At 46.9% G+C, this 25,621-nt stretch overlaps 1 protein-coding gene across 1 annotated transcript in view; it reads left to right on the top strand.

The window, feature by feature from the left end:
• The window catches only part of LOC117056643 (myosin-16), a 54,675-nt gene that overhangs the window by 7,390 nt on the left and 21,664 nt on the right, over positions 1-25,621 (top strand). Inside the window, exons 8-23 of the mRNA XM_033167196.1 lie at positions 381-479; positions 1,348-1,451; positions 4,076-4,214; positions 5,470-5,738; positions 6,618-6,788; positions 12,117-12,296; positions 13,428-13,554; positions 14,873-14,934; positions 16,684-16,771; positions 17,651-17,768; positions 19,857-19,977; positions 20,161-20,297; positions 21,348-21,429; positions 22,835-23,008; positions 24,892-25,119; positions 25,435-25,539. Coding sequence (XP_033023087.1) covers positions 381-479; positions 1,348-1,451; positions 4,076-4,214; positions 5,470-5,738; positions 6,618-6,788; positions 12,117-12,296; positions 13,428-13,554; positions 14,873-14,934; positions 16,684-16,771; positions 17,651-17,768; positions 19,857-19,977; positions 20,161-20,297; positions 21,348-21,429; positions 22,835-23,008; positions 24,892-25,119; positions 25,435-25,539 — 2,204 coding nt within the window. The remainder of the gene's footprint in view (positions 1-380; positions 480-1,347; positions 1,452-4,075; positions 4,215-5,469; positions 5,739-6,617; positions 6,789-12,116; positions 12,297-13,427; positions 13,555-14,872; positions 14,935-16,683; positions 16,772-17,650; positions 17,769-19,856; positions 19,978-20,160; positions 20,298-21,347; positions 21,430-22,834; positions 23,009-24,891; positions 25,120-25,434; positions 25,540-25,621) is intronic.

Genomic DNA, 25,621 nt, shown 5'->3' with positions numbered 1-25,621 from the left:
GGAATTTGGCAGTAACCTGTTTACTCAGGCAGTATATGTGTCTAAAATAGAAATATGCAAATACACAGATTTAATCAATTGATTAATCAATGTATTAATAGAAAAATAAATTGAATAACTGACCGAATTTTTCTAATAAACTTGGTAACGGTGCTAACAGGAAGTTACAGAATAAATGACGCAGAATTATGCAGGTCTGCTCACCTCGCAGTCGCTTCATTTAGTTTTTCTTGGTCCAAGATTTTGATTCCCTGGAGTCAGAATTTAATGTTGCTTGTGTGTGGCATTGCAGTTCATATCAGAGCAACAGAGCTGACTTCTTAAGTGTTTGGATGCTGTCTACAGTATCAGCTTAAGCCTGGGTGCACTTTGTATTTCAGATCTCCTAGAGAAATCTCGGGTCATCTCTCAGCAACCTGCTGAAAGGGGCTATCACATCTTCTACCAGCTCCTCTCCAATAAGAAGCCAGATCTTGTTTGTATGAAACTTTTCCCTGTGTATTGGTGGGGGGGGCTGCAAGAACTGGGGCTGGGGGACAAATTCAGTTTCCATTTAATGGCAAATCTATAATTCACACATTCTAAAACAATTTGTGATCTGAAACACTGCCATCCTTCAAGATTCTCCCTTTTTGGAATTTTGTAATGAAGTTCTCCAACAAAACAATGTTTATAAAAATGCATCGGTTAGCAGAAAGAATACATAAAAATCAACGTGTTAGTAAGAGAAATCAAGATTTTTAAAGAATATAAAATGGGATATAGCTGCAGAAATGTGGAGAACTGAATTTAAGATGGAAAAAAAATGAGAAATGGAGAGAAGTGAAATTGACAGATCCCTTCTTCCTTACCTAGGAGCAAGCCCCTTTTTAAATGGTGGGACTTGCTCCTGAGAAGGCATGGGCATGGATTACACCAGTGCTTTTTTCGGGGGGGGGGGTGAAGGGGTACGAATACCCCTAAACATTTTGTACTTTTGTACATTTACTGTATTTATTTTTCCCCAATTTGAACTATAAAATGGTGGTTTTCTTGAGTCAAAATGAGAGTACCCCTAAAAAAATTTAAGGGGGAAAAGCACTGGATTACACCGTTAGGATGCTTTTAGATTAGATGGGCTGGATGAAATCTTCGTGGGGAAGATGCTTTGTAGGAACTGGATTTTAGCATGAAGCAAAGCATGAATTTGAGAAGGGGAAAATGAGAAGCCGAGGCAAGTGAGATGGACAGGTCCTTCTATCCCTAGCAAGAACAGAATGTTGAGCTAGCTATCGGGACTGATTCAGCAGAGTTCTTTAAAAAAAAGGACCGCAGTTTTTGCATCCTGACATTCCTTTTATGTGACAGCATCCTTGCTTTGTGTGCCGGACCCCAAGGAGTACCACTGGACAAGCCAAGGAGTCATAATTGTTGAAAACATGGACGACGGAGAGGAGCTGCTTCTCACAGATGTAAGTTTGCAAAGGCAGCACCTGTTGCATTTTGTCCCCGCCCCCTTTTTGAGTGTTTTATTGATTGAAAACTTTATAACAGAAGTGTACAATAGATATTATAGACAGAATGAGAAATACAAAATAAATGGTTCTTCATTCTTTAACTAATGCATGCTTTGTACACCCATTTGTGATTAAATTTTTCAAGACCTCCGATCTTCCCCTTGCATTCCCAAATTAAATTCCCTAAATACGCGCTTAAACTTTACTTTCTCCTTGTTATTTGACTTATTGTAAATTTTATTTTATACAGTTACCCTATTTACACACCGAAGCTCAATCAAAAACCTGCCAATGAATTGATCTTTTGACAATGTTCTTTTACATAAACTCCGTATATATATCCCACTCTCTGGAAAACTTTTCGTCTGTAATATCTCTTAGCCTTGCTGATAATCTCGCCAGTTTGGGATACTCTCTTATTTTATTTTCCCAGTCTGTTTTAGATGGGGTATCCTCTCCCTTCCAACCTTTTGCGATTAGAATTCTGGCAGTGACTTTAACATACATAAGGACTCTCCAGTATTTTTTTTTGGGGGGGGGATTTCATTTCCCATAATTCCTAGCAGGAAGGCTTCAGGTTTTTTTTTAGGGAAGGAGCATTTGAACATTTTCTTAAACTCGTTGTAAATTATTTCCCAAATGAGCACCTGTTGCATTTTGGATGTGGGAGGGAAATGGCAGCAAAAGATGGCAGCCTAAGAGCTATAAGCACCGCTCTGCAGTCTCTAGCCTCACTCAAATACGTTAAGGAAATGAGACGGCAGGGGAGGGAAGTGTAACCAAGTCCGCATAGGAAGCTGCCTCCTACTGAATCAGATTACTATTGCAGATGTTAATATTGTGCAGCTTGTAGCAACCAGATGGATAAAAACTGGCTCTCTTTTATTTATGGAATGAAGCATTTTCCAGACCCATTAGATATTATTCAAAAACTTTACTTCCAGAACTTTCCTCAAAACAGAACAAAAGCATCAAAGCTACACCCACATCATTCCATAAAACATATCCTTACCCAATCATAGGCTCAGCATCTTCTTAGGAATAAAAAAAACATATAATCAGAGTTGACAAACATAGCGCTCTCTCTCTCTCTCTCTCTCTCTCTCTCTCTCTCTCTCTCTCTCTCTCTCTCTCTCACACACACACACACACACACACACACACACACAGGCTCCGTTAGCCTGCATTCCAGCCCCAAGACTATTGAGCTGCTGGAAAGGCATCTTACTCCCGCAGAGCCTGGGAACAAAAACTAAAGGCAATTATCTTTCAAAGTGGAAATTTGCAATTCAATACCTTAATCACCTGATTTAAGGTTAAACACTCACGTGTTAGCGAGCAGAGAACAGCAACAGTTAATTATCAGCCCACAAAGGAGCTCAAAGAGCCCTTTTTGCTGTTCCTTAGCTTCAATGGAATCTTCCAGTTAAACCCTTTCAGCAATACACATAGGCATTCTCCATTTCAGTGTCAATTAAGCAATTATACTTAACAATCACTGGTCCACATACCTGAGCATTGCCTACAGCAGCAGTATCCAACCTTTTTAGACTCACAACCCACCTTTAACCCAAGCATGCACTGGGAGCCCTATTATTATTCCCCTCCTCCTCCCTTCGTCTCCTATTGCTGCTGCTGCAAACCACCTTAGATCAGGATGCCACCATTTAAGGGTCTTGACTGAGCCACCAGTCAAAGACCAGTGGTCCACACTGATCCAGGTTCTCGGCCAGGAGTCTTTACCAGGCCTACCTGGGAATGCCACGGATGGAACCTGGGATCTTTTGCATATAGAGGAGATGCTCTAGAATGAAGCTACAGCTCTTGTGCTGTTCTCTACCTATTTATTTTTCCAGAAGCAAACGAGAATGTTTCTTTTCAACATGCCTACTGAAGTTGAGGGGTTTTAAGCTTAATTATTCCAGTTTCGATGGTGGTGGTGATTGAACTGCTGGCTGTAATATCTAAATTGGTCCAGGGGGTTGTGGAATCTTTTTTTTAATCGTTTTTATTAATTTTCCAATAAAAACAGCCAATTAACATATCCATCAAATCATAGCAATCCAATTAAAAAAAATAAGCTAAAATAAAAATCAACCAAATTACAATCAAATTATTAATTGTTATTTTTTTCTGGGCTTCCCATATTCTGGACCTTGAAGTATATCTCGAATATCTTTGTCCTGCTTTGTTCTTGTTGTTCTCATATTTTCCACATTCCGATCTTAACACATTAGAGTTCTCTGTCCCTGGCCATGCGATTCTCAATCATGTCAGAAATCAGAAATCCTTTCGTCCATCAAGTGCAGCTGTGTGTGTGTGTGTGTGTGTGTGTGTGTGTGTTCCACTTATTTGCCAGTGCAGCTTTTCCTGACTTCATTCCAGTCTTCCAATCCAGGCTGTTGTCCAAGTCTATCCTTTGAAGTTTAATGATGCAGCAACTGCCAAGTTATTTCAATCCAGGCTGTTGTCCCAGCCTTAAAATTTATTGATGCAGTAGTTTGGGGTTATGGAATCTTTGACACCTATTGAGAAACGGTGCATGAGGTTTGGAAATGATAATGGTTCTTCTCTGCCAGGTGGCCTTTGATGTCCTAGGCTTCACTCAAGAAGAGAAGATAAGCGTTTATAAGCTGACCGGAGGCATAATGCACTTTGGCAACATGAAATTCAAACAGAAGCCAAGAGAGGAGCAGGCAGAAGTTGACACCAATGAAGGTAACAGAGCGGGGAGGAGCAGCAGGAACCAAGCGGCCATCGAAATGGGAGAACCTTTGGCCTTCCAGTTGTTGCCGGACTACAACTCCCATTGTCCCTGGTTGTTGGCCATGGTGCCTGGGGCTTATGGGAGTTTGAGTTCAACAACATCTCAAGTGCCACGGCTTCCCCAGCTCTAAGGGATGCCGGTCAAATCTCAGATTCAAAAATAAAAATACTTCAAAAAAAATAACAATCTCAGATTCAAAGGAATTCACTGTTTTGTAACCCAAAGTATGTAAAATAATGGGCTATGCAGAATTGGCAAATTAGCAGCAAAAATAAGAGAACCGATGATGAGTGTTTTGTGGAAGAATGGAAGCCTTTTTTGGTCTACTTTGGATTTGAGCTATGAGCCACATAAGTAATTACTGTGGTACCTCAGTTTTTGAAAGTAATCCTTTCCGGAAGACCGTTCGAGTTCTGAAACGTTCGAAAACCGAAAACTCAATAGCCGACAGCTAGGCCTCAGAATCTTGCACTCAGCGGAAGCCGCGTGGCATGTTCGACTTCCGAGGCGTGTTCAAAAACCGAAGCATTGACTTCCGGGTTTATGGCGTTCGGAAACCGAAATGTTTGTCAACGGAGATGTTCAAAAACCTAGGTACCACTGTAGATTATAGTATTGTGGTTATGATTTAACAGACAGAAGATAGGGAGAAGCAGAAGTGGAGAAAAAACAACAACAAGTGGAAAATGTGGTGGGAAGTTGATAAAATATGAGGGGGGAAATTGTTTGTTGGATTGTATATGTTAAAAATGTTGAAACTTCATAAAATATATTTTTTTAAAATGTAGCCTAAAGCCCTAATTAAACATGTAGTTGATGGCTTTTTCACATTTCCGTTTGCTCTGCCACTTCCCCCAGGAAAGCCCACAGTTTAGGGCTGAATCTGAACGAACTGCATTTGGGTTTTCTGTGGGTTTTTGTTGTTTGCTCTGATTTAGCACTAAAGAGTGAGTTTTCTGGGGGAAAGCAATGGGGCAAAGGCAAAACCGCATGGGGGAAGCGGAAGTATGGACAAGCCCTTAGCCCCACTGGACTTACTTCTGCGCAGGCAGGCATTGACTGTGTTTGTGCTGTCCTTCCTGCAACAGTGGCCTAGCAGGACTTGCGGAAATGGTCGTGATTTCCTTGTCTGAGGAAACGAGGGCCTTGTCACGGTCAGCAGTTTGCTCCCCTTCTGATTAATCTGTGCCTTTGGTCTTTTGGCAGTGGCCGACAAAGTCGCCCACCTCATGGCTCTCAACTCCGGGGAACTCCAGAAGGGCATCACCCGGCCCCGGGTGAAAGTGGGCAACGAGTTTGTGCAGAAGGGGCAGAACATGGACCAGTGCCACAACTCCGTCGGTGCCCTGGGCAAAGCCGTCTACGACAAGATGTTCAAGTGGCTAGTCGTCAGGATCAACAAGACCCTGGACACCAAGATGTCAAGGCAGTTCTTTATCGGGGTGCTGGATATCGCCGGCTTTGAAATCTTTGAGGTACAGGGAAGCCAGGAAAAGCTTTAGTGGGAGGTTTGCAGGTGGGGGCCGCAACAAAATGTTGCAGTTTAGATCTCTCCTATTCAGTTTTCCAGCCACCCCTACTGTCAGGATACTCCATTCCACTGCTCTTCCTACCCCGGTCTTCCTGTTTTTCCATCACAACTTATTCGTGGCATTCCTTGTGCCGCTTTTGTCCTTCAAATACACACACACACTTTTGTAGACCTTGGGGTTTCCCCGGCACACTGTTGGGTTTTAGGAACGCAGGGAACTGCCTTTCACCAGCTCAGACTCAGGCAGATGCAGTTCGCATCTAAAGCCAAATCTGTCAAATGTGCACATTCAGAAGAGAACCGAAACATAGAGCCATCCTTCTAAATTGGCTCTTCTCTGAATTTTACAATGTAGTCCTCCAGCCAACGTTTACGAAAATGCCCGGTTCTCCTCCCAGAGCTACAATTCCCAGGTTCCTAGGTCTGTGCTCTATGGAGCAGTCGGAGCAACCAGTTTATGTACCGTCTTGCCCTGATGGGCTGTGCACACGCATCCGGAGACTGCGCCTGCAGGGAAGCAGCCTCTGCTCTTCCCTCTTCAGTCCCCTCCTGGTTCTGGGAGACAGTGGTACAGGAGAGGGTGGAGAAGCACCACGCCCTTCACTTGCTTTACCTGCCTCTCCCTCCTCTTCTTCCTAGCCATCCTGTTCTCCACCCTCCAGAACTGAAGCTCCCCCTGCTATTGCCTCCTGGCTGGTGAAGTTCCCCGCAATTCACTGCCCCCCTCTGCCATGGCAGACTCCAGCCCCCATTCCCATGGCACACACTCACCAGCATCCTGCCATCCCCTGACGCAGGCCCCCCGTTTCTATTCCCTTTGCAGTTCAACAGCTTTGAGCAGCTCTGCATCAACTTCACCAACGAGAAGCTGCAGCAGTTCTTCAACCACCACATGTTTGTGCTGGAGCAGGAAGAGTACAAGCGAGAAGGGATCGACTGGGTCTTCATCGACTTTGGTCTGGATCTGCAGGCTTGCATTGAGCTCCTGGAAAAGGTGAGCCTCTCTCTCACCGGCCTGCAGCATGGCCGACCTCTGGTGGCTTAGCAGAGCCGGCCCAGCTGTGAGGCAAGTGAGGGCGCTGATTCAGGCGGCAGAAATCGCCCCCTCAGGCTGCACACCTGTGGATGCCCCACCTGCCCCGCTGCTTCTGCCAGCGACTGAGAAGTGCCACCGCCATCAGCGCCAATTTGAGGCAAGATGGCGGCCATTTTGGACGAGATCTCACTTTCTGTTTTATCTGCGCAGATTCATACTATCCATCGGTCCCTTCACATGTCCTTATTTTTTTGTGCATTCATGATGAATCGTGTTTTGGATAGTGTTGATATTGGGTCATAAAACCTTTGACCCAAGTAGTGCTGCTGGCCGGCACTGCAATCAATCACCTTTACGATCGTCTCCGACATCAATGGCGCCCAGGCACACTTCTGCTTCGCCCTTAGCGTTCTCCAGTTGCAGAGTTAAGCACAGCGTCACGATGGCTTTTTAGGTCTGCCTCTCCGTGGCGTCGTGAAATAACTTGACAGACGCCAGTGCTACTAAACTAAACTAGACTTTATTTAGTAGCACACACACACAAGTCCTCCAGACTTGAGCTGCATGCTTGCAGCAAACTAACATTCAGCAGTAACACAAAGCAATAAGGCAGAATGAATGCAGAGAAGGGGAAAGTGAAACCAAACCTCCCCTTTTCTAGACAAAGGAAAAGTGCCCGTATTACAGTGGGCAAGGCTAAACTCCCAGGATCAGAACGCCTCTTGCATTATTAACTCTAAGATGTCCAGAAAACCTGACACCCCCTCTCGTTCGCAATCCTGGGAATATGCATATATACATTTCATCCAACATTTAACCCATCACAGAAAACTTCGTGTTTCTGGAAACTCAAGGGCTTTGTGAATCCATCGGCAAGATTCATTTCGCTAGGACAATATTTCAGCGTGACCACATTTGTCCTAACGCTCTCATGCACGTTTTTGAACCGAATATCCAGATGTTTGGTTCGTGCGTTGAATTGACCGGATTCAGCCAACTTCAGGCATGGCTGGTTATCCTCCCATATGGTGATGGGTAGGTAACACTTCTCACACACTTCCTGCACTAGGCACTTGTAGAATTCAAGCTCTCGACACATTTCTGAAAGAGCACTGAACTCTGCCTCAGTTGATGATAGAGCAATTAAACTCTGCTTTTTTGATCTCCAGCCAATTACAGAACCTCCAAATTTTACCACCATTCCAGAAATTGACTTCCTGTCTGAGCCGCAAGCCCAATCAGCATCCACCCAACATTGGAGCTGTTCATCACACTGGGCTTTGCTGCCTCTCGGCTCAGCAGATTTACCAGACCTGACCTGTCGCCCTCAAAACCCGGAGGAGGTAGCATATAGATTTCCTCCTGCAGCGGTGCGTTTAAGTAGGCGACATCAATGTCAAAATGAGCAGCTTCTGCGCCTCTTTGCGCTGCTACAGCAAGAAGCAGTCTCATTGTTTCACTACGGGACGTGGGTGCATAGACTTGTGAGTAATGCACTCCTGGCCTCTGACTGAAACCTCTTGCCACCAATCTAGCCTTATATTGTGGCTCTCCACTTGCAGTGGGTTTCAATCTATAGACCCAGCGACAGCTCACAGCTTGCTGTCCAGCTGGCAAAGTTATCAGCGTGAAAACTCCAAGAGATTTCATGGCACTAAGTTCTTTCTCCATTGCTTGTTGCCACTTGCTGGATTCTGCCTGAGGTAATCTCTGCACCTCAGCGAAACTTTCCGGTTCGCAGTGAGCAAAACCGGCCCAAACATTAGTGGCTTGGAACCTGTCAGGAGGTTTCCCCTTTGTAGTGCGCTTGGAACGCCGTGGCACCACCGGTGACTCGCCCCCTGACCCAGACGTGCTAGACTCAGCCTGGGAGTCCCTGGCGTCTGGTGAACCATCAAGCGACCTACTGCGCTTGCTATGTCCCCCTGGACTGGGTTTCCCTGTTGGAGACCTTGGAGACCTACCTCGCTTGCCTCTCCTAGCTACTTCTGGAGATGTGGGTGCACTCCTTGGTTCTGTCTTCACCTGTCTCTTTGGGATTGCCCCCTCTGACACTGCACCCTGGTCGTGTTCGGGAATGCGGCCCGAAACACCAGCAGGTTGACCACCTTCTGCACGACTAGCTGATGTAACTGGCTGATCTTCATAGTCAAGATCGCTGAACGGATCTGTGAGCACCTCAGGATTTCCGTGAATCCTTTTCCAGCCTTGCTGCTCACAAAACTCAGCGCTCCTACTGATTATGACTCGTGAACGATCGCCATTTGGGAAAGCAAATCTCCATGCTTTCGAACCTGTCTCGTAGCCACAGAAAATCAACTTTTGTGATCTTGGACTGCCCTTTCTACGTAAATGTTTGGGGATAAGAACCCAAGCTTCTGCCCCGAAGGTCCGAAAATAGTGGACCTTGGGCTTCTTTCCATAAAGTAGAAAGTAGGGCGTGGTCCCTATCACGGAACTGTATGTCCTGTTAAGAGTGTGGCAGACAGTTCTCCAGGCTTCAGCCCAATAGCATCTTGGCAAGCCTGAATCAAACAAGAGAGCATCTACTGCCTCCTGCATTGTTCTATTCCTCCTCTCAGAAACACCATTCTCTTGAGGAGAATAAGGAGCAGTTTTTCTATGCTTGATACCTTTGGCACGAAAGAAATCCTGCAGCTTAGATGCAGTAAATTCTGTGCCTCGGTCTGTCTGAAACGCTTTCACGCGGGTTCCAAATTCCACCTCTACTGCTTTCACCCATTCTATAATCTCCTTCGCTGTTTGCCCCTTGTCTTTGAGCGTGAAAATCCATCCTGCTCGACTAAAATCATCAGTGAGACAAAGAACATAACGAGAATTACCCATGCTTGGCACCCCCATCGGACCACAGAGATCCGCATGCACAAGCTCGAAAGCTTGCTTGGTCACCCTATCAGACGATGGGTAGCTGCAAGAATGCACTTTGGCTCTTTTACAAGCTCTACAGTCTAGAAACTTGGAGCACTCCTTCATTTTACAACCATCAGTGCACTCTACCTGCTTGCGCACGTATTTCCAATTCACGTGCGAGAATCTGCGATGCCATAAATGCAAACACTGATCATGCGTGGGTAAGTTGGCATACTGAGCTTGAGTCTCCTCAGAGATGCCATTACTTGTTTCAGCACCCTGCGCCCTCTCTGTGGCGCTGTTGTCAGTTTCCAGCATATACACCCCATCATGGCCTTTCACCTGGACCAATTGTTTCCCATCTTTGGAGATGGTGCATACCTGGTTCCCAAAACTGACCAGATAACCTGCATTGTCTAAAGCTGAAATAGAAAGTAAACCAAATTTCATACCATCTAAAACATACACATCAATATCATCATTAAGACAAGGCATGAACATAACACCAGTTTTGGTAACAGGTCTTGTGGTTGAATCAGCCAGAGTGACTGCAGTTGCATCTTGGATCGGCCTGCAGTTCCGCAACTGGCTGCTAGGTGGCGCTAGATGTCTCCCCGCACCACTGTCTATAAACCAACGCAGCTTGGGGGTAGCAACTGTCTTTCCAACCAAAACATATGCAGCTGCTTTGCAGTGGGCTCCAGCCCCTCCTCTGCTTGCTCTGGAAGGTCCTCTTCTCCCACGACGTGGTCTTCCTTTCATCTCCCTGTTGCCATGGAAACCATCTTTGAAGTCAGCCTGATCGCAGTCTGCCTGAAGATGGTTATCAGAATTGCATAGATAACAACGCTTAGCTGCAAAAGCTTTAACAGAGCTCTCAGCGTTTTCTCCACTCCTGGGCTTAGGCAAAAAGCAACCCCCCTTAACAGCTTTCCCTTTCTCTCTCTGCCTCCGGTCCTGTTCGTCCTGCAGCCTCCCAGTAACATAGTCCAGATTCAGCTGGCTTGCAGGCATGGACTCCAGCGTTAAGGAAAGAGTCTCATAACTGGGGTCTAGTGAGCTCAGAAGGATATAGACCTTTTGTTCCTCTGAAAAAGGAACATTCAGCTGTCTCAACTTGTTGAAGAGTGCCAGCATTTTGGCCACATGTTGACGCACACAGCCTCCTTCTTGCAAACGTAACTCAAACAGCTGTCTAGTTGTATGAAGTTTGGCACCAGCTGACGTTCTTTGAAACACACGCTTAAGACACTCCCAAATTTGGTGGGCATTAGTGGCAGCGTCTATGTGCACCATCAGCTCTTCCTCTATGCCCATGACTATGTGAGCAGTAGCCCTCTGGTCTTTCTTAAGTGCTGCAGCAGCTTCAGCAGCAGGGGCTTGAACTGGTGGGCTCTGAGTACAAGTCCAAAGATCTTTAGCAATCAGAAATATCTCCATTTTCTTGGCCCAATCTTGCCAATTCCTCCCATCCAACCTTGGAAAGGGTGGCATGAAACTCTCATGGGACTGCGCCATCTCCCCCCTGGGGCTTGAGGTAACTCACGTGGCTGCAAACTCAGCACTCGCCTCTCAGCTCCCAGCTCCGGAAAACGGCTTCTCTTCACCAGCGAGGTTTCCCTGCTTTGTGCCTCAAAAGCATGGCACAAAACAGTCCTCCAGCTGGGCTATCGGCTGCCGGCCCCGCAGACATGCAGACCTCCCGTCCTGGCAATCAATCTCCTCAGGACGCCTCGCCATCAAAGCGTAGCTTCTTGGCAATAAAGCAATTAAGCCATTAAGCCATAACCTGTTTTGGATAGTGTTGATATTGGGTCATAAAACCTTTGACCCAAGTAGTGCTGCTGGCCGGCACTGCAATCAATCACCTTTACGATCGTCTCCGACATCAATGGCGCCCAGGCACACTTCTGCTTCGCCCTTAGCGTTCTCCAGTTGCAGAGTTAAGCACAGCGTCACGATGGCTTTTTAGGTCTGCCTCTCCGTGGCGTCGTGAAATAACTTGACAGACGCCAGTGCTACTAAACTAAACTAGACTTTATTTAGTAGCACACACACACAAGTCCTCCAGACTTGAGCTGCATGCTTGCAGCAAACTAACATTCAGCAGTAACACAAAGCAATAAGGCAGAATGAATGCAGAGAAGGGGAAAGTGAAACCAAACCTCCCCTTTTCTAGACAAAGGAAAAGTGCCCGTATTACAGTGGGCAAGGCTAAACTCCCAGGATCAGAACGCCTCTTGCATTATTAACTCTAAGATGTCCAGAAAACCTGACAAATCGCTACTCTATGGTTTTCTTTTTGCCGCTGATTTTGCAAACACCATGTGGCTGGGAGAATTTATTTAAATCCATGGCGTGTGTGTGTGTGTGTGTGTGTGTGTGTGTTTCTTACTGGGTCCTCCTTCTCTCCAGCCCATGGGCATCTTCTCCATCCTTGAAGAGCAGTGTGTGTTCCCCAAGGCAACCGATGCTACCTTCAAGGCTGCTCTCTATGACAATCATCTGGGCAAGTCTCCCAACTTCCTGAAGCCCAAAGGAGGCAAAGGCAAAGGGGCCGAAGCCCACTTTGAGCTGGTGCATTATGCTGGCACAGTGAGTATTATTATTATTATTATTATTATTATTATTATTATTATTATTATTTAAACTAGCTGGCCCGGCCACGCCTTGCTGTGGCTCTCCCCCCCCCCATTCTCACCTGGTTTCCCACAGCTTATCCCCACAAACTCCCGTGCCCCATTTCAGTCTTCCCTCCCCCCCGTTTTTGCTTAGTTTCCCACACGTTATCCCGATGAACTTAAGCCTGCCTCCTCTCAGTCTTTCCCTCCCGTTTTCGCCTGGTTTCCCACAGCTTATCCTGATGAACTTCTGCGTGCCTCCTCTCAGTCCCCCCCCCTTTTCGTCTTCCACTCATGTGCTGTGATTTGTTCCCCTCCCCTGCACTCTCCATGGTCACTCCAAAACTGTGTTGATCTCCTACCTCCCTTCTCTCTGCCCCACCCCCGCCCCCTGGTTTCGCCTGGCTCTCCACAGGTTGTTCTGTTGAACTCCTGTGCTGTGATTTGTTCCGTCACCTCCGCACTCTCACGTCTGTTGCTCACTGTTTTAAAATGGGAATTGTCCGAGCCTGAGGCAAGGAGTTGTTATGGCGGTGGTAGCTAAAGTTTGATTCGGCCCCTCCCCCACCAACAGCCTATTGGCTGAGGCGATCTCAAGTTCTGCTCCCCCTCCCACCCTCTTCTGAAGTCTGTTGTTGTAAAGTGTGTGTTCCTTTGACGTCCACTGGAGGGCGCTGGTTTTGTTGCACAAGTTCACAGATTTACCTGGGAAAGGTGTGATATTTTTGCAATCTAGTTAGCTAAGAACCTTCCCATATGGCCAAGGAATGTTGTGTCCAAATTTGAAGACAACTGGTCAAGCAGTTACGGAGCAAGGCCTTCGCATCCGCACACCCATCTTGAATAGATAGATAGATAGATAGATAGATAGATAGATAGATTTGTATACTGTTAGAAGAATTCTAAGGTTTCAAATATAGAGTAAATGTTCATTAATGTACAAGGCAAACACATACATAAGTATATAAACCATGTGTCTGAAATGAGGCTTGTATCCCAGCAACATCCTGAGGGCACCAGGTTTCGGAAGACAGAGCTAGGTGTTGCGGTCATGTAGTTCCTGAGTGCCACCATCCCCACCTTTTCCTCTCCTTTCTGGCTCCAGGTGGGTTACAATATCAGCGGGTGGCTGGAGAAGAACAAGGACCCCCTGAATGAAACGGTGGTGGGCTTGTTTCAGAAGTCCGGGATGGCCCTGCTCTGCACTCTCTTCAAAGAAGAGGAGGCCGCAGGTGTGTGGATCTCTTTGCTTGCATTTCCTATCCCAATCCCAGCAAACAACTCCGGTTAGGTTGTCCTATTTCCTCACAACAACCCCACCAGGTAAAGTTAAGCTGAGAGAGCGTGACTTGCCCAAAGTCTCCCTGGTACGGTGTTCTGGCCACTATACCTGGTGGACTTCAGATATTGTGGACTGCCAGGCAGTGTGGTGTAATGGTTAGAGTACTGGATTCAGACCCGAGAGAAAGGAGTTCTAGACCCCACTCTGCCATGAAGCTTAATGCCTGGCTGTCTCTAAGGCTAACCTCCCTCACAGGGTTGTTGTGCTGCTGAGCTATGTACCCCCTCTCCTTCCTTGACAGACAGTTCAGTCAGTAGAGCACAAGACTCTTAATTTTAGGGTTGCGGGTTCAAGACCACATTGGGCAAAAGATTCTTGCACGGCAGGGGGTGGCCCTAAATGACCCACGCTGTCCCTTCCAACTCTACAATTCTCTGATTCTACAATTCTGTCAACTTGGGAACCTCCCTGCCTATGAAGGTTGTTGTTGCAAAGTCACATTACCAATACCCCATCAGAAGCATTGTTTCTGCGAGTACAGTCGTACCTTGGATCCCGAACGCCCTGGAACTCGGACGTTTTGGCTCCCTAACGATCAAAACCCGGAAGTGATTGTTCTCGGTTGTGAACATTCTTTCGGAACCCGAACGTTTGATGGGGCTTCCGCAGCTTCTGGTTGGCTGCAGGAGCTTCCTGCAGCCAATCAGAAGCCACGATTGGGTTTTCGAACAAATCTGGAACGGATTCCGTTCGACTTCCAAGGTACGACTGTACTGAAACGGTCGCCTTAGTAACCCCTCAGCCTCTGAGGATGAAAATAGGGAAGCATTAAGGAGAAGAGAAGGTTAAGGGGTGATATGATAGCCATGTTCAAATATATAAAAGGATGCCATATAGAGGAGGGAGAAAGGTTGTTTTCTGCTGCTCCAGAGAAGCGGACACGGAGCAATGGATTCAAACTACAAGAAAGAAGATTCCACCTAAACATTAGGAAGAACTTCCTGACAGTAAGAGCTGTTGGACAGTGGAATTTGCTGCCAAGGAGTGTGGTGGAGTCTCCTTCTTTGGAGGTCTTTAAGCGGAGGCTTGACAGCCATCTGTCAGGAATGCTTTGATGGTGTTTCCAGCTTGGCAGGGGGTTGGACTGGATGGCCCTTGTGGTCTCTTCCAACTCTATGATTCTATGATTCGATGATCCTAGGTTTTGTGTATACATGAATTTATTTCCATATACACTTGAATCATCTTCAGTTCCATGTTTTCCTCAGCTGGAACAACCAAGAAGCAGAAAAGGGGGTCCTCCTTTATGACTGTCTCCAACTTCTATAGGGTAAGTCTAACCTGGTAAGAGAAGCTCCACCTCCGTCCTCGGCATCAGTGGATAGCCATGAGGGACTTCTTTTGCTCCTGTGGAGTGTGTGTGTGTGTGTGTGTGTGTGTGTGTGTGTGTGTGTGTGTGTGTTGAGGGTGGCAGCGGTCTGAGAACCAGCCAGAAACCCAGCAACTGGTGTGGTGACCTACGGGTGAAACTCGAAAAAATAGAATATTGTGGAAAGGTTCATTTCTTCCAGTAATTCAACTTAAAAGGTAAAACTAATATATGAGATAGGCTCATGACATGCGAAGCGAGATATGTGTCAAACCTTTATTTGTTATAATTGTGATGATTATGGCGTACAGCTGACGAGAACCCCAAATTAACAATTTCAACTTTGGGGTTTTCATCAGTTGTACGCCATAATCATCACAATCATAACAAATAAAGGCTTGACATATCTCGCTTTGCATGTCTTGAGTCTATCTCATATATTACACTCCGGTAGCTAATGAAAACAATTGCTTACATAAATGGACTTTTCCATGATATTCTAATTTTTTGAGTTTCACCTGTACAGTTCTGGAGCAGGGATGTTTGGCTCTGGGGGGGCCTTCAGGATTGCTGGCCGGAAAAACGAAGGCAATCCCTACCAGGCCAAGTTCAAGGTATTACCATTAGTGTATCAAGCCCTCCGCTGCCTTGTGAGATATCTTCAGGAGAAGAAAAGGCTAAGGAGTCAACCCTACACAAATCCAGAGTGGAGACCCTAAGGCGGTTGGATGGCTCCTTGCACACCTCCTTCCGGCAATTCCTGCAGCTGGGCTGGTGCTAGATGTCTTGCTCTGCTTTCCTTTGGACCACATCAGCCAGGCCAGGGGGTGGGGTGGGTCTTGTCATCTCCATACACACTTCCTAGGTTTGCGCCCCGGAGAGGTCACTTTGGTGCTGCTAACACAGCAGTTTGACTTCCCCCCGCGGAGGCGCACTGCATTGTCTCTCGAGAAAGACGGGTGCCAGCAACAATCAAGCCCTATAACAACTTGGGACCGGTTTATCTGCGAGATCACCTGGCACCATGCCCCCACTCGGCTGCTTCTGTCTGGCACAAAGCCGGCACTGTGACAGGTGTCACAGGATACCTGTTTAACATTTGTAACAGGTGGGTAGCCGTGTTGGTCTGCCATAGTCGAAACAAAATAAAAAATTCTTTCCAGTAGCACCTTAGAGACCAACTGAGTTTACTTCTTCAGATACACTGAAACAGACTTCTGTTTCAGTGTATCTGCATGCACACGAAAGTTCATACCAAGAACAAACTCAGTTGGTCTCTAAGGTGCTACTGGAAAGAATTTTTTATTTTGTTTTAACATTTGTAAGAAATTGATTGTTTCGTGTGGCAGCATCCGCCCTTCGGAACTTCCTCCCTATTAATACCAGGCAGGTGCCTTCATTGTACACTTTTCTGCGCCTGCTAAACACATTTTTTCTTAGACAAGTTTGCCTGAAAACGTAGAATGCTGATGTGTGCCTGAATCGGATTTTAGTTTTTCCTGATTGTTTTACATAGTTGTTTTTAACAGTTTTTCACCAATGATTTTATTTCACTCTTTTTGTGTAAACCACCTTGAGGTGTCTTCTTCTTGTTGTTTGTCTGGTTTTTGTGTGTGCAATCAAACAGTGTAGAAATTTTATGACATGAATGCAATATTCTCCCCCCGCCTGACTATCCCCCCCCCATTCCATTTCCTCTTCATGTTTCAGGAGCAGCTGAACAAGCTGATGGCCACCTTGCACAGCACAGCCCCTCATTTCGTCCGCTGCATCGTTCCAAATGAGTTCAAGCAGTCCGGTATGGGGCTTTGCTGTTCTTCTTTCCCTTTCAAAAATTGTAAATATAGAGAAAGGTAGTTATATAAGCAGGGCTGGTTAAATAACCACTCAGCACACCGTAAATAACAAACAAAAGAGGAGGGAAGTCATCGGTTCTAGGCCAGATAATTCTTTTAATTCATTTATTTTTCGTACTTCTGCACTGCTTGCATTCAAAGGAATGTCACAAAGCAGTTTACAAAAGTAAAATGCATTTTAAACCAATCCCACAGTCTAACAGGGCATAAGAAGTCCAGTCCTAATGCTCTAGGAAAGCCCGAGAAAACAAACAAGCAGTTACTAAAATAATGAATGAGACCACGCATCCTCTTCCATTTTTTTTCCCTTTCCAGAAAGATGCAGCAGCTATCCATTCCTCTCAGACACATGGCCCTTTCTTGCACAGATATAATGGTTGTTTAGAATATGGGGTGCTGCTTTTATGAATAAGTTAAGTTGGTTTATTCATATCAGCAGCATCCTGAATTCTGAACAACCATTTGGGCAGAAGAGGAGACATTATTTGTCCCAGTTGACTTGGGAGGGGGTCAGTTGACTGCATTCAGGCTGAAACACCTTGTTCCATGGAGCATCGTCCACTTGGCTTGGTGAATTGCCAAGCACACTGCGGCACGGGAAGCAAAGCATCTAAAAGACTGGCTCCCGGGGGCTCTGATTAGAGACCCCTTCCCTCCAGCACTTCATTTGCTTGAGCGCCTCTTCTTTAGCTTCCAAGGTAGCATCCTAATTCACTCGGCCCTTACTGAGCCAGTCTCGTTCAAGAAATCAGGCAACAGTCCTGCAGCAGTTTTTGCTCTTGCAGCTGTGATATGGAAACGTTGTGCTCTGTCTTTCGCAGGCGTGGTGGATGCGCACCTGATTTTGCACCAGCTAGCCTGTAACGGCGTCTTGGAAGGTATCCGTATTTGCCGGAAAGGTTTCCCCAACAGGTTGCAGTACCCTGAGTTCAAGCAAAGGTGAATATCGTCATCAATATGCCATCCATTTCTAGGGTGGGGATGGAATGCTTGTTGCTCTCCTGGTGTTGATGAGCTAGTACAACCCCACCTGGCCTCGTCGTTGGCCATGTTGACTGGAGCTGCCAGTTAGATGGATTGCTTAAAAAACAACCAGACTGAACAAAATTCTCCTCCAGCCCTAGCTGAGCTACGGGTGAAGTGTTTGTTGCACCCACTTCTCAGTAGTAGCTGCTAAGGGGGTGCAGGTGTCATGGACCGACTGGACGCAAAGGAATGGTGGGAGGAACCAGCTGGTGAACCCCCTGTCGGCATCCAGAGGGAGTCGGGAGGCCAGCTGGCTAGCCCCCAGCTGGAGCATGCCCTCTCTGCGGTCTCTGGTGCGACATAAAATCAGCTACTCAGACTTATCTGAAGCCTGAGCACACAATATTAGCAGAGCGTGCAGCGCAACGGAAGTGGCTTGTGTAAGCATATTTACAAGCAGATTTATCGAGCAAAGAAAAACATGTAGGGCTCTCCTTTGTCTCCTGGGAGAGAGTCTCAAAAGCAAAAACAAAAGCTATACACAAACGGAAGTTCCCAGCTGGTGTGTAAACAGACATATGACACGCAACATTTCCATGTCTGCAACTTAAGGTGGAATGGAATTTCCTAACACCCCCGGGGGAAAAGGTTCAGAGCCAGGGGTGGGACGACGAGGACTGGTCAGAGGGAGAAGAGAGAGAAGCCTTGGAGGAGGAGGTGTCAGAAGCTGAAGTGGTAACAGGGCTCAGTGAGCAGGGAGAGTCTGTGGCAGAGAGAAGGCCAGAATCAGAGGTGGAAACAGGAGATGGGGAGGAGAGAGACCAAGAGGCGGAGATGAGTCAGGCTGGTAAAGAGGCATGGAGGGGGCTCCCCCTCCTGCTTCAACAAGCTCCCCTCCGTCCTGGTCTCTAATAATAATAATAATAATAATAATAATAATAATAATAATACTTTTATATTTATACATTGCCCATCTGGCTGGGTTGCCCCAGCCACTCTTGGCAGCTTTCAACACACAATAATAATAACAGACCATCAAACATTAATAGTAACAATCAGATACTATGTGAAAAGTCACAGTAACTTTAAAATAGGCGACTTATATCAAATAAAGCAATATTCGACAATCCTTTAGAATCCAATAGCAAACAGTAAAATTAAGCATGAGGAAATAATAATTAAACTGTTTATGCTTATCAGTTACAATAAAGAGTTACTAATTTATAATCAATAAAATAACAGCAAATCACAATGCATAAAATACCACAAAACATACAAAACCATGCAAAAGGATCAGATTGAGAAACGAGGACACAAAACCCATAAAATTATCTTTAAAAGCTATCCCTGAGCTACTCTCTTCCCAGTTGCTTCTCAAAGTCATGGTCTGGGGCTGGAGGGTGGGGCAAGGCAGGTGGGAAAGCCATTGCCTACAGAAAGTCTCTCTCCCCTCAGAAGAGGCCTGAAGAGGGCGGAGGAGAGATGTGCAGGCACAGTCTCTGATTGCTTGGGAAAAACCCCCCTGGAAAGATGGGGACTTAGGCATCTGTGGGGTTGCAGTGACCTTCAGTCTCTGCAGCTGCTACATAGGAGCAAGTCTTACTGGAGATAAGCTGCTATGCTCATTTGGTCTGACATCCCTGTGTAGATCCTGTTTTTGCTAATAAACTCCAGCTTGCTTAGTGTGATTTCCTGCTGGCTTGGTCCTGCCAGAAGGTGAGGCATTGTGGCTCTTCAAGCATCCGAACCCAGCAGATTGCTGGAACTTAGCACGAAAGAGAGGAGGGGGCTGTGGGGGAACTCAGGGTGGTGAGATGCATGGCAGCAGAGTTCATCCCATGCCCTGCCACAATGCACTCCATGCCTTACCCCTCCTCTCTTGATTTGCTCCCATGTTTAGCTGGGTTGGGGACCTGGCAGAGCAAGGCTGGTCCCAATCTGTGTTGCCTTACTGGCCGTTACCCCCCCCCCCACTTTTCTTAGCTGTTCTGTGGCCCACCAGCCACCAGATTTTGGTTCTTGAAAGCCTCTCAGTGGCCACTTGTGTCTTTCTCTTGTCAGGTACCAGGTGCTGAACCCCAACGTGATCCCTCAGGGATTCGTGGACAACAAGAAGGCCTCAGAACTTCTCCTGGGATCTCTGGACCTGGGAGAGAATGAGTACAAAATTGGGCATACAAAGGTACGGCAGGCTTCAGTCTGGCCTTACTGTTCCCATTGGGGGAGCTGTTTCCCCCCTGTCCATGGCTTCTCGTAGAAGTGGTCTCTGTATCCTTTGAGAATCATATGTGAAACAGGGTGAGCTGGCTGTGCGATCATTCTCCTGCCAATGTCCTGATGGGCGTGTGGCTCCTTGCTTTCATAGGTCTTCTTCCGCGCTGGAATCTTGGCCAAGCTGGAAGACATGCGAGACGAGCGTTTGGCGAAGATCATGACCATGCTGCAGTGCCGCGGCCGGGGCTTCCTGATGAGGATTGAGTTCAAGAAGATGCTAGACAGGAGGTAGCGCTTCCCTTGCCCTCTGGATCAGCCCTTTGCTCCTTGGGAGAAACCCTTGTAGCTTGTGGTGCTGGGCCTGGCTGGCACAGTTCAATGTAGTGCCAGGGAAGGGACTCTGTGAGCCAGGAAACCCCACCCCCACCCCAGTTTAAATCAGGGGATGGGGAACACCTAGTTTAAATCGGGGGATGGGGAACCCCCAGCCTGCAGGCCTAATTGTGCTTGGCAAGGGTCCTAATTAGGTCTGGCAAAGCCATTGCCCTCCAACACACACACCCCTGCCTCTGGCTGGATGCAGAGGAATGTTGGGAGGCAGCAGCTGGGGAACCCCCAAGTGAAAAAGGCTGAAGAAGGCAATGCATCTCCCCCTCCTGCTGTTACAAATTGCCCTCCCACCTGGTCTCCCAGGACCAGAAGAGGTATGCAGAGGGCAGAGCAGAGACAGACTTTTGGCAGAGTCTCAGAATGCTTGGGAAAGAACCAGGGGAGTAGGCGTCTTAGGGGGTGGTGGGAAGGAGGGGACCTTCAGTCCTCGCAATTGCCTCATTGGGGCAAGACCTACTGGGAAGAGTTGCTGTTCTCACTAGGCCTAGTCTCCTGGGCTTTGTTTCTTTGAATAAAGGGTTAATGCCACTAATGCCATGTGAGTTATTACTTATCTGCAACTGGCCCCGCTTCAAGCAATGTCCCATATGTGATGACAGGTAAAGAAGTGGCTTAGCTCAGCATCACTAGGGAGTTCCTCACTAATGGGCTGCTGTCGGCAGCGATCAGCTGATAGGTATTGTGAGCAGCCCCTGTATAGGCCGGCACCAATCAGCTGATTGGCACTGATGGGCACTGAGAGGGAGTCCCTTTGAGGTCGCCTCTGCATCTCTTGATGGTGTCAGGTGATGGACAGGTGGGTGGCTCAGCCCACCTATTAATGTAGTCCCATTGTAGGTGGGTGGTGGTGGTAAGAATCTGCTGGTTGGGTTAAATCAAGGGGCAGGGAAACTAGGTCCCTCCAGGTGATGATGGACTCCGCAACCCATTTTTTCCTTTCCATTGCAGGCTGGGCCTTATGCTTATCCAGAGGAATGTCCGCAAGTTCTTGCAGATGCGGTACTGGGGCTGGTGGAAGCTATATAACAAGGTGAGGCAAAGCAACCCAGCTCAGCATTGTGGGTCCAAGAGGGAGGAGCTGGGTTGGTGACCAGGGAAGTTCTGGAGAACAAGAAAACAGGAGGAGAATTTATCAGCCCCTTCGTTAAGGGAAGGAGCGTTTCTCATGTGAAAAGAAGCTGGGGTTTTGCAGTACAACATGGGAGCCATGTGAAGTGCAAAATGTATTTTTTTTTTAAATTGCACTGCTTCTTGAAAATGCCTTAGAGATTTATTTCTATTAAGCAGTTTATAAATTTCATTAGTTAACCAAAATAAGAGGTTTCCTTTCATTCGTTTCTGTATTTAAAAAATGAACAGGTACGTGGTTTTTCAGCAGAGAGACCCCAAAGCAGCTCACCATAAGTAGTTAATATCCAACCAGAAAATCCCAGAGTGGCTTGGATCCAGAGATCCTGTGAGCAAAACGCTGGTGGAATTGGAAGGAAGGCTATTCTCCTGCCCCTGCTTAATTCCCCCCTACGCTGTAGTGTCGTATTGAAGAAGATTCTTGTTATCTCGTGGAGCTTGGGGTCGTGCCCAGTGTTTTGTCTTCACATGCCCCTGTAATACTTAGAAATCCTGCGTGTCTGGGCCTTTAACTGACTCATTCTGATCATGCCATAACCTTGTAGTTTCTCACGCCTTGCTCTATTGAGTTGGCACTGTGTGAGGATGTTAATCTTTTAAGATTAGGCTGGAATAAAGCACCTAGAATAAGGGAGTTACCTTATTTCTGTTAGCTTCCTGCCAATATTGGTTAGTCTTTCAATCTGTTGGGCAATGGATGTGCTACCCAAACACCAGCTACGGCTTATGTAACAGCATCAGTTACTTTGGTTGGAATAGATGTGTGGAAGCACCCAAAACACATTGGTTAGGGGAAACTGCTGCACAGGCTGGACCTCAGAAGTTCTGTGCACCAGTTACCCCCACCCCCCCCATACCATCTTCAGGCTTCACACCAAAGTCCCCAGAAACCAAAGACTGAATAAGAGAATAACAGTGCTTTGTAGTTTCTTTGGGCTATTTAATAAAATATTTAGCCTTCATCTGAATGTTCATTGTGTTCCAAATCATTTTTAAAATTGCCTCTTCGGCAATGCCTACATCTCTCTCCCATCTGTTCCAGAAGTTCCCGTGGAACAAAGTAGGAGGTGATGCTGGTTAGATGAGGAACTGGCAAAGTTCACCTCTCCGCCCCCCCCCCCCCCATCAGAAGGACCCTCTGCTAGATCAAAGATCCTTCTGCAATGGGAAGGAACTTTACCATTTGTGGAAGAGCAAGCCTGGATCTAAGAATTTTGATTTGCTGAGTTATTATGGCAATGCGGGGATGGGGAACCTGCCTGGGCCCCCGATGCTCACTTTGTGGCCCTGGGTCCCCTTCTCCATAGGTCAAACCTCTGCTGAATGTGGCCCGGCAAGAGGAGGAGATGAAAGAAAAGGAGGAGGAGCTGAGGAACGCCATGTCAAAGACGCAGGAGCTGATGGACCGTGTCAAAGAGCTGGAAGAAAAGACAAACACCCTCAGCCAGGAGAAGAATGACTTAACCATCCAGCTGCAGGCCGTGAGTCACCAAAACACTTTCCAGGGCTGGGGTGAGAAAGCTCTGGCTTGTGGGACCAATACGGCCCCCGGGCCTCTCTAGCTGGCCCTTGGAACTCTTCCCAGGCCACGCCCCCAATCCGTCTCACATCAAATCCTCATTCAGTCTTCTCACTTGGCTGGAATGTGTCTTTGAACTCAAGTAATGACATCAGATTGATGCATCTCGAGCGCTGCAAGATTCTAGGAGTTCCAGGCGCTTACGCAGGGTTCGTGTTTCCTTTGTAATGAGAGACAGCAGAGATGGTGTTGTCTTTATGTGATACGTGGTTTCCTCAACCTCGGCCCTCCACAGGTTTTTGGCCTACAACGCCCATGATCCCTAGCTAGCAGGACCAGTGGTCAGGGATGATGGGAATTGTAGTCTCAAAACATCTGGAGGGCCGAGGTTGAGGAAGCCTGGCCTAAACCTTGTCCACCACCCAAACACATTGGAAAGTTCTCCTGCCAACTGGCTGCTATGGTGTGTCCCCCACTCCCGAACTTGTGTAAGATGTTCTATAACAAATAGTTTGGAGGAGGGGGACTGAACATCAGAAGAGCCTGCTGGACCAGACCAAGGCTCCATCTAGCCCAGCATCCTGTTCTCACAGTGGCCAACCAGACACACCTGTGGGCAGCCCATAAGCAGGACCATCAGCTGTCTCCCGTCCTGTGGCTTCCAGCGACTGGCACTGCCTCCAGCTCAGGGGTGTCGCAAGGGGGGTGCGGGGATGCGGTCCGCCCCGGGTGTCATGCCTAGCGGTGGTGACGAAACCCCCCCCCCCCGGGCGGATTGGCGTGGTGGCGCTCACACCCCCGGTGGATGTATTTTCACGGTTGCCGCAGTCGTCGTTGTGAAAATCTGCCCGCTGATTGTGTAAATACAGTGGTACCGCTGGTTGCAAACAGGATCCGTTCCGGAGGCCCATTCGCAACAGGAGCAGAGCGCAGCCTGAAGTGCCGCATCTGCGCATGTGCGTGGCACGATTTCACGCTTCTGCTCATGCGTGAAACGCCAAACCCGGAAGTAACCCATGGCATACTTAATACTTTTTATTAAATTTTCACCTTAAACCGCAAAAAAACTAACAAACCAATAAACAGCAAATTTCAACAATCTTTTACACATCTTCTTTCCCATCGCTCTACCGAGCTGTGACTTCCCTCCGTCCCGACAACAGGCTTTCCTGTCCAATCTACTCTCACAGTTTCTTCCTGTTTCTTTTCTTTTTTTTATAAGATTTTTTATTTTTTAGCATAAAGAAAGAAACAATACACATACACATATACACATTGAAAAAAGAACATAACAAACAATTAAACAAAAATACAATAAACAAAAAAAAACTTATACCTACCTAGATAAACAAAAACATACATTAATCCTTATCTCTTCTAGTTTTGATCTTCTTTAACCGGGGACCTCCCCCGCTCACTCGGCTGCATTCAAAATCAATATACTTTAGTAACTTTGTATCTTTTTTCCGTAAACATTAACCAAACTTCTTAAAATCTTTGGGGCAATTAATCACTTATAATTCTTCACATATACTACACATCCTAAAATTCTTAAACAATTAAATCGTTCATAACAATATTTCTTATACACAATTTTATCTAACATCATCTAGCTAAAGCCGATTCATTTAGCTAATTCTGCTCAAATATTCAATTTTACACACTTATTTAAATAGTCTTTAAAATTCTTCCATTCCTGGTACACCTTCTCCTCCCTCTGGTAGTTTCTTCCTGTTTCATCAAGTCCATGTCGTAGGGTTTATTTCAATCCTGCTAGTGTCTTCAAACCTCTACAGTTATGGGAAGGACTGGTCCTTGGGTCACCGTTTCCCTGTCCCCTTTCAGGAGCAAGAGAATCTGATGGATGCTGAGGAACGCCTGACCCAAATGATGAAATCCAAGATGGACCTGGAGGGTCAGATCTCAGACATGAAAGAGCGCTTGGAGGAGGAGGAAGGCGCAGCCGCGTCCCTGGGTGCCAACAAGCGCAAACTGGAGGGAGAGCTCACTGATCTCAAGAGGGACCTTGAGGGGCTAGAAACCACCCTCGCCAAGACAGAGAAAGAGAAGCAGGTAAGTCTTCCTAGAATCTGGCACCATGCGGGAAATCTATTCTGGACATCCTTTCTCGATGCAGACTCTAGGGTTGCTATTGGGATGGGAGGAACCTGTGGCTTTTCAACAGTTTATAACTTCCGCCTAAAACATCCAAAGAAGGAGAGTGGATAAGGTTCAGTGCCAGAGATTTGAGTTTCGATCTTGTGGGGTCCTGATAAAATGGCAAGTTCCCTCTTTCGGTTGGCGCCTGGTCTTGGATTTTGCAATGGCTAAACAGACTTGGGTGCTGGGGTTGGGCCTACATTAATAGGTCTCCCTTCTCCCCTCCAGGCTTTGGACCACAGAGTCAGAACCCTGACCACGGACCTTTCGGCACGGGAAGACTCTGTCACCAAACTCCAGAAGGAGAAGCGGGCTCTGGAGGAGTTGCACCAGGTAAGAAAGCCCAGTCACAAGCTGTACCATAAAGACAAAACCAAAAAAAGATAGATATTTATAGGCTGCCTTTCCGAGGAAA

Source organism: Lacerta agilis, chromosome 13 (assembly GCF_009819535.1).
Source record: "Lacerta agilis isolate rLacAgi1 chromosome 13, rLacAgi1.pri, whole genome shotgun sequence".
NCBI classification, from domain to species: Eukaryota; Metazoa; Chordata; class Lepidosauria; order Squamata; family Lacertidae; genus Lacerta; species Lacerta agilis.
This window is presented reverse-complemented; position numbering and strand designations above follow the sequence as displayed.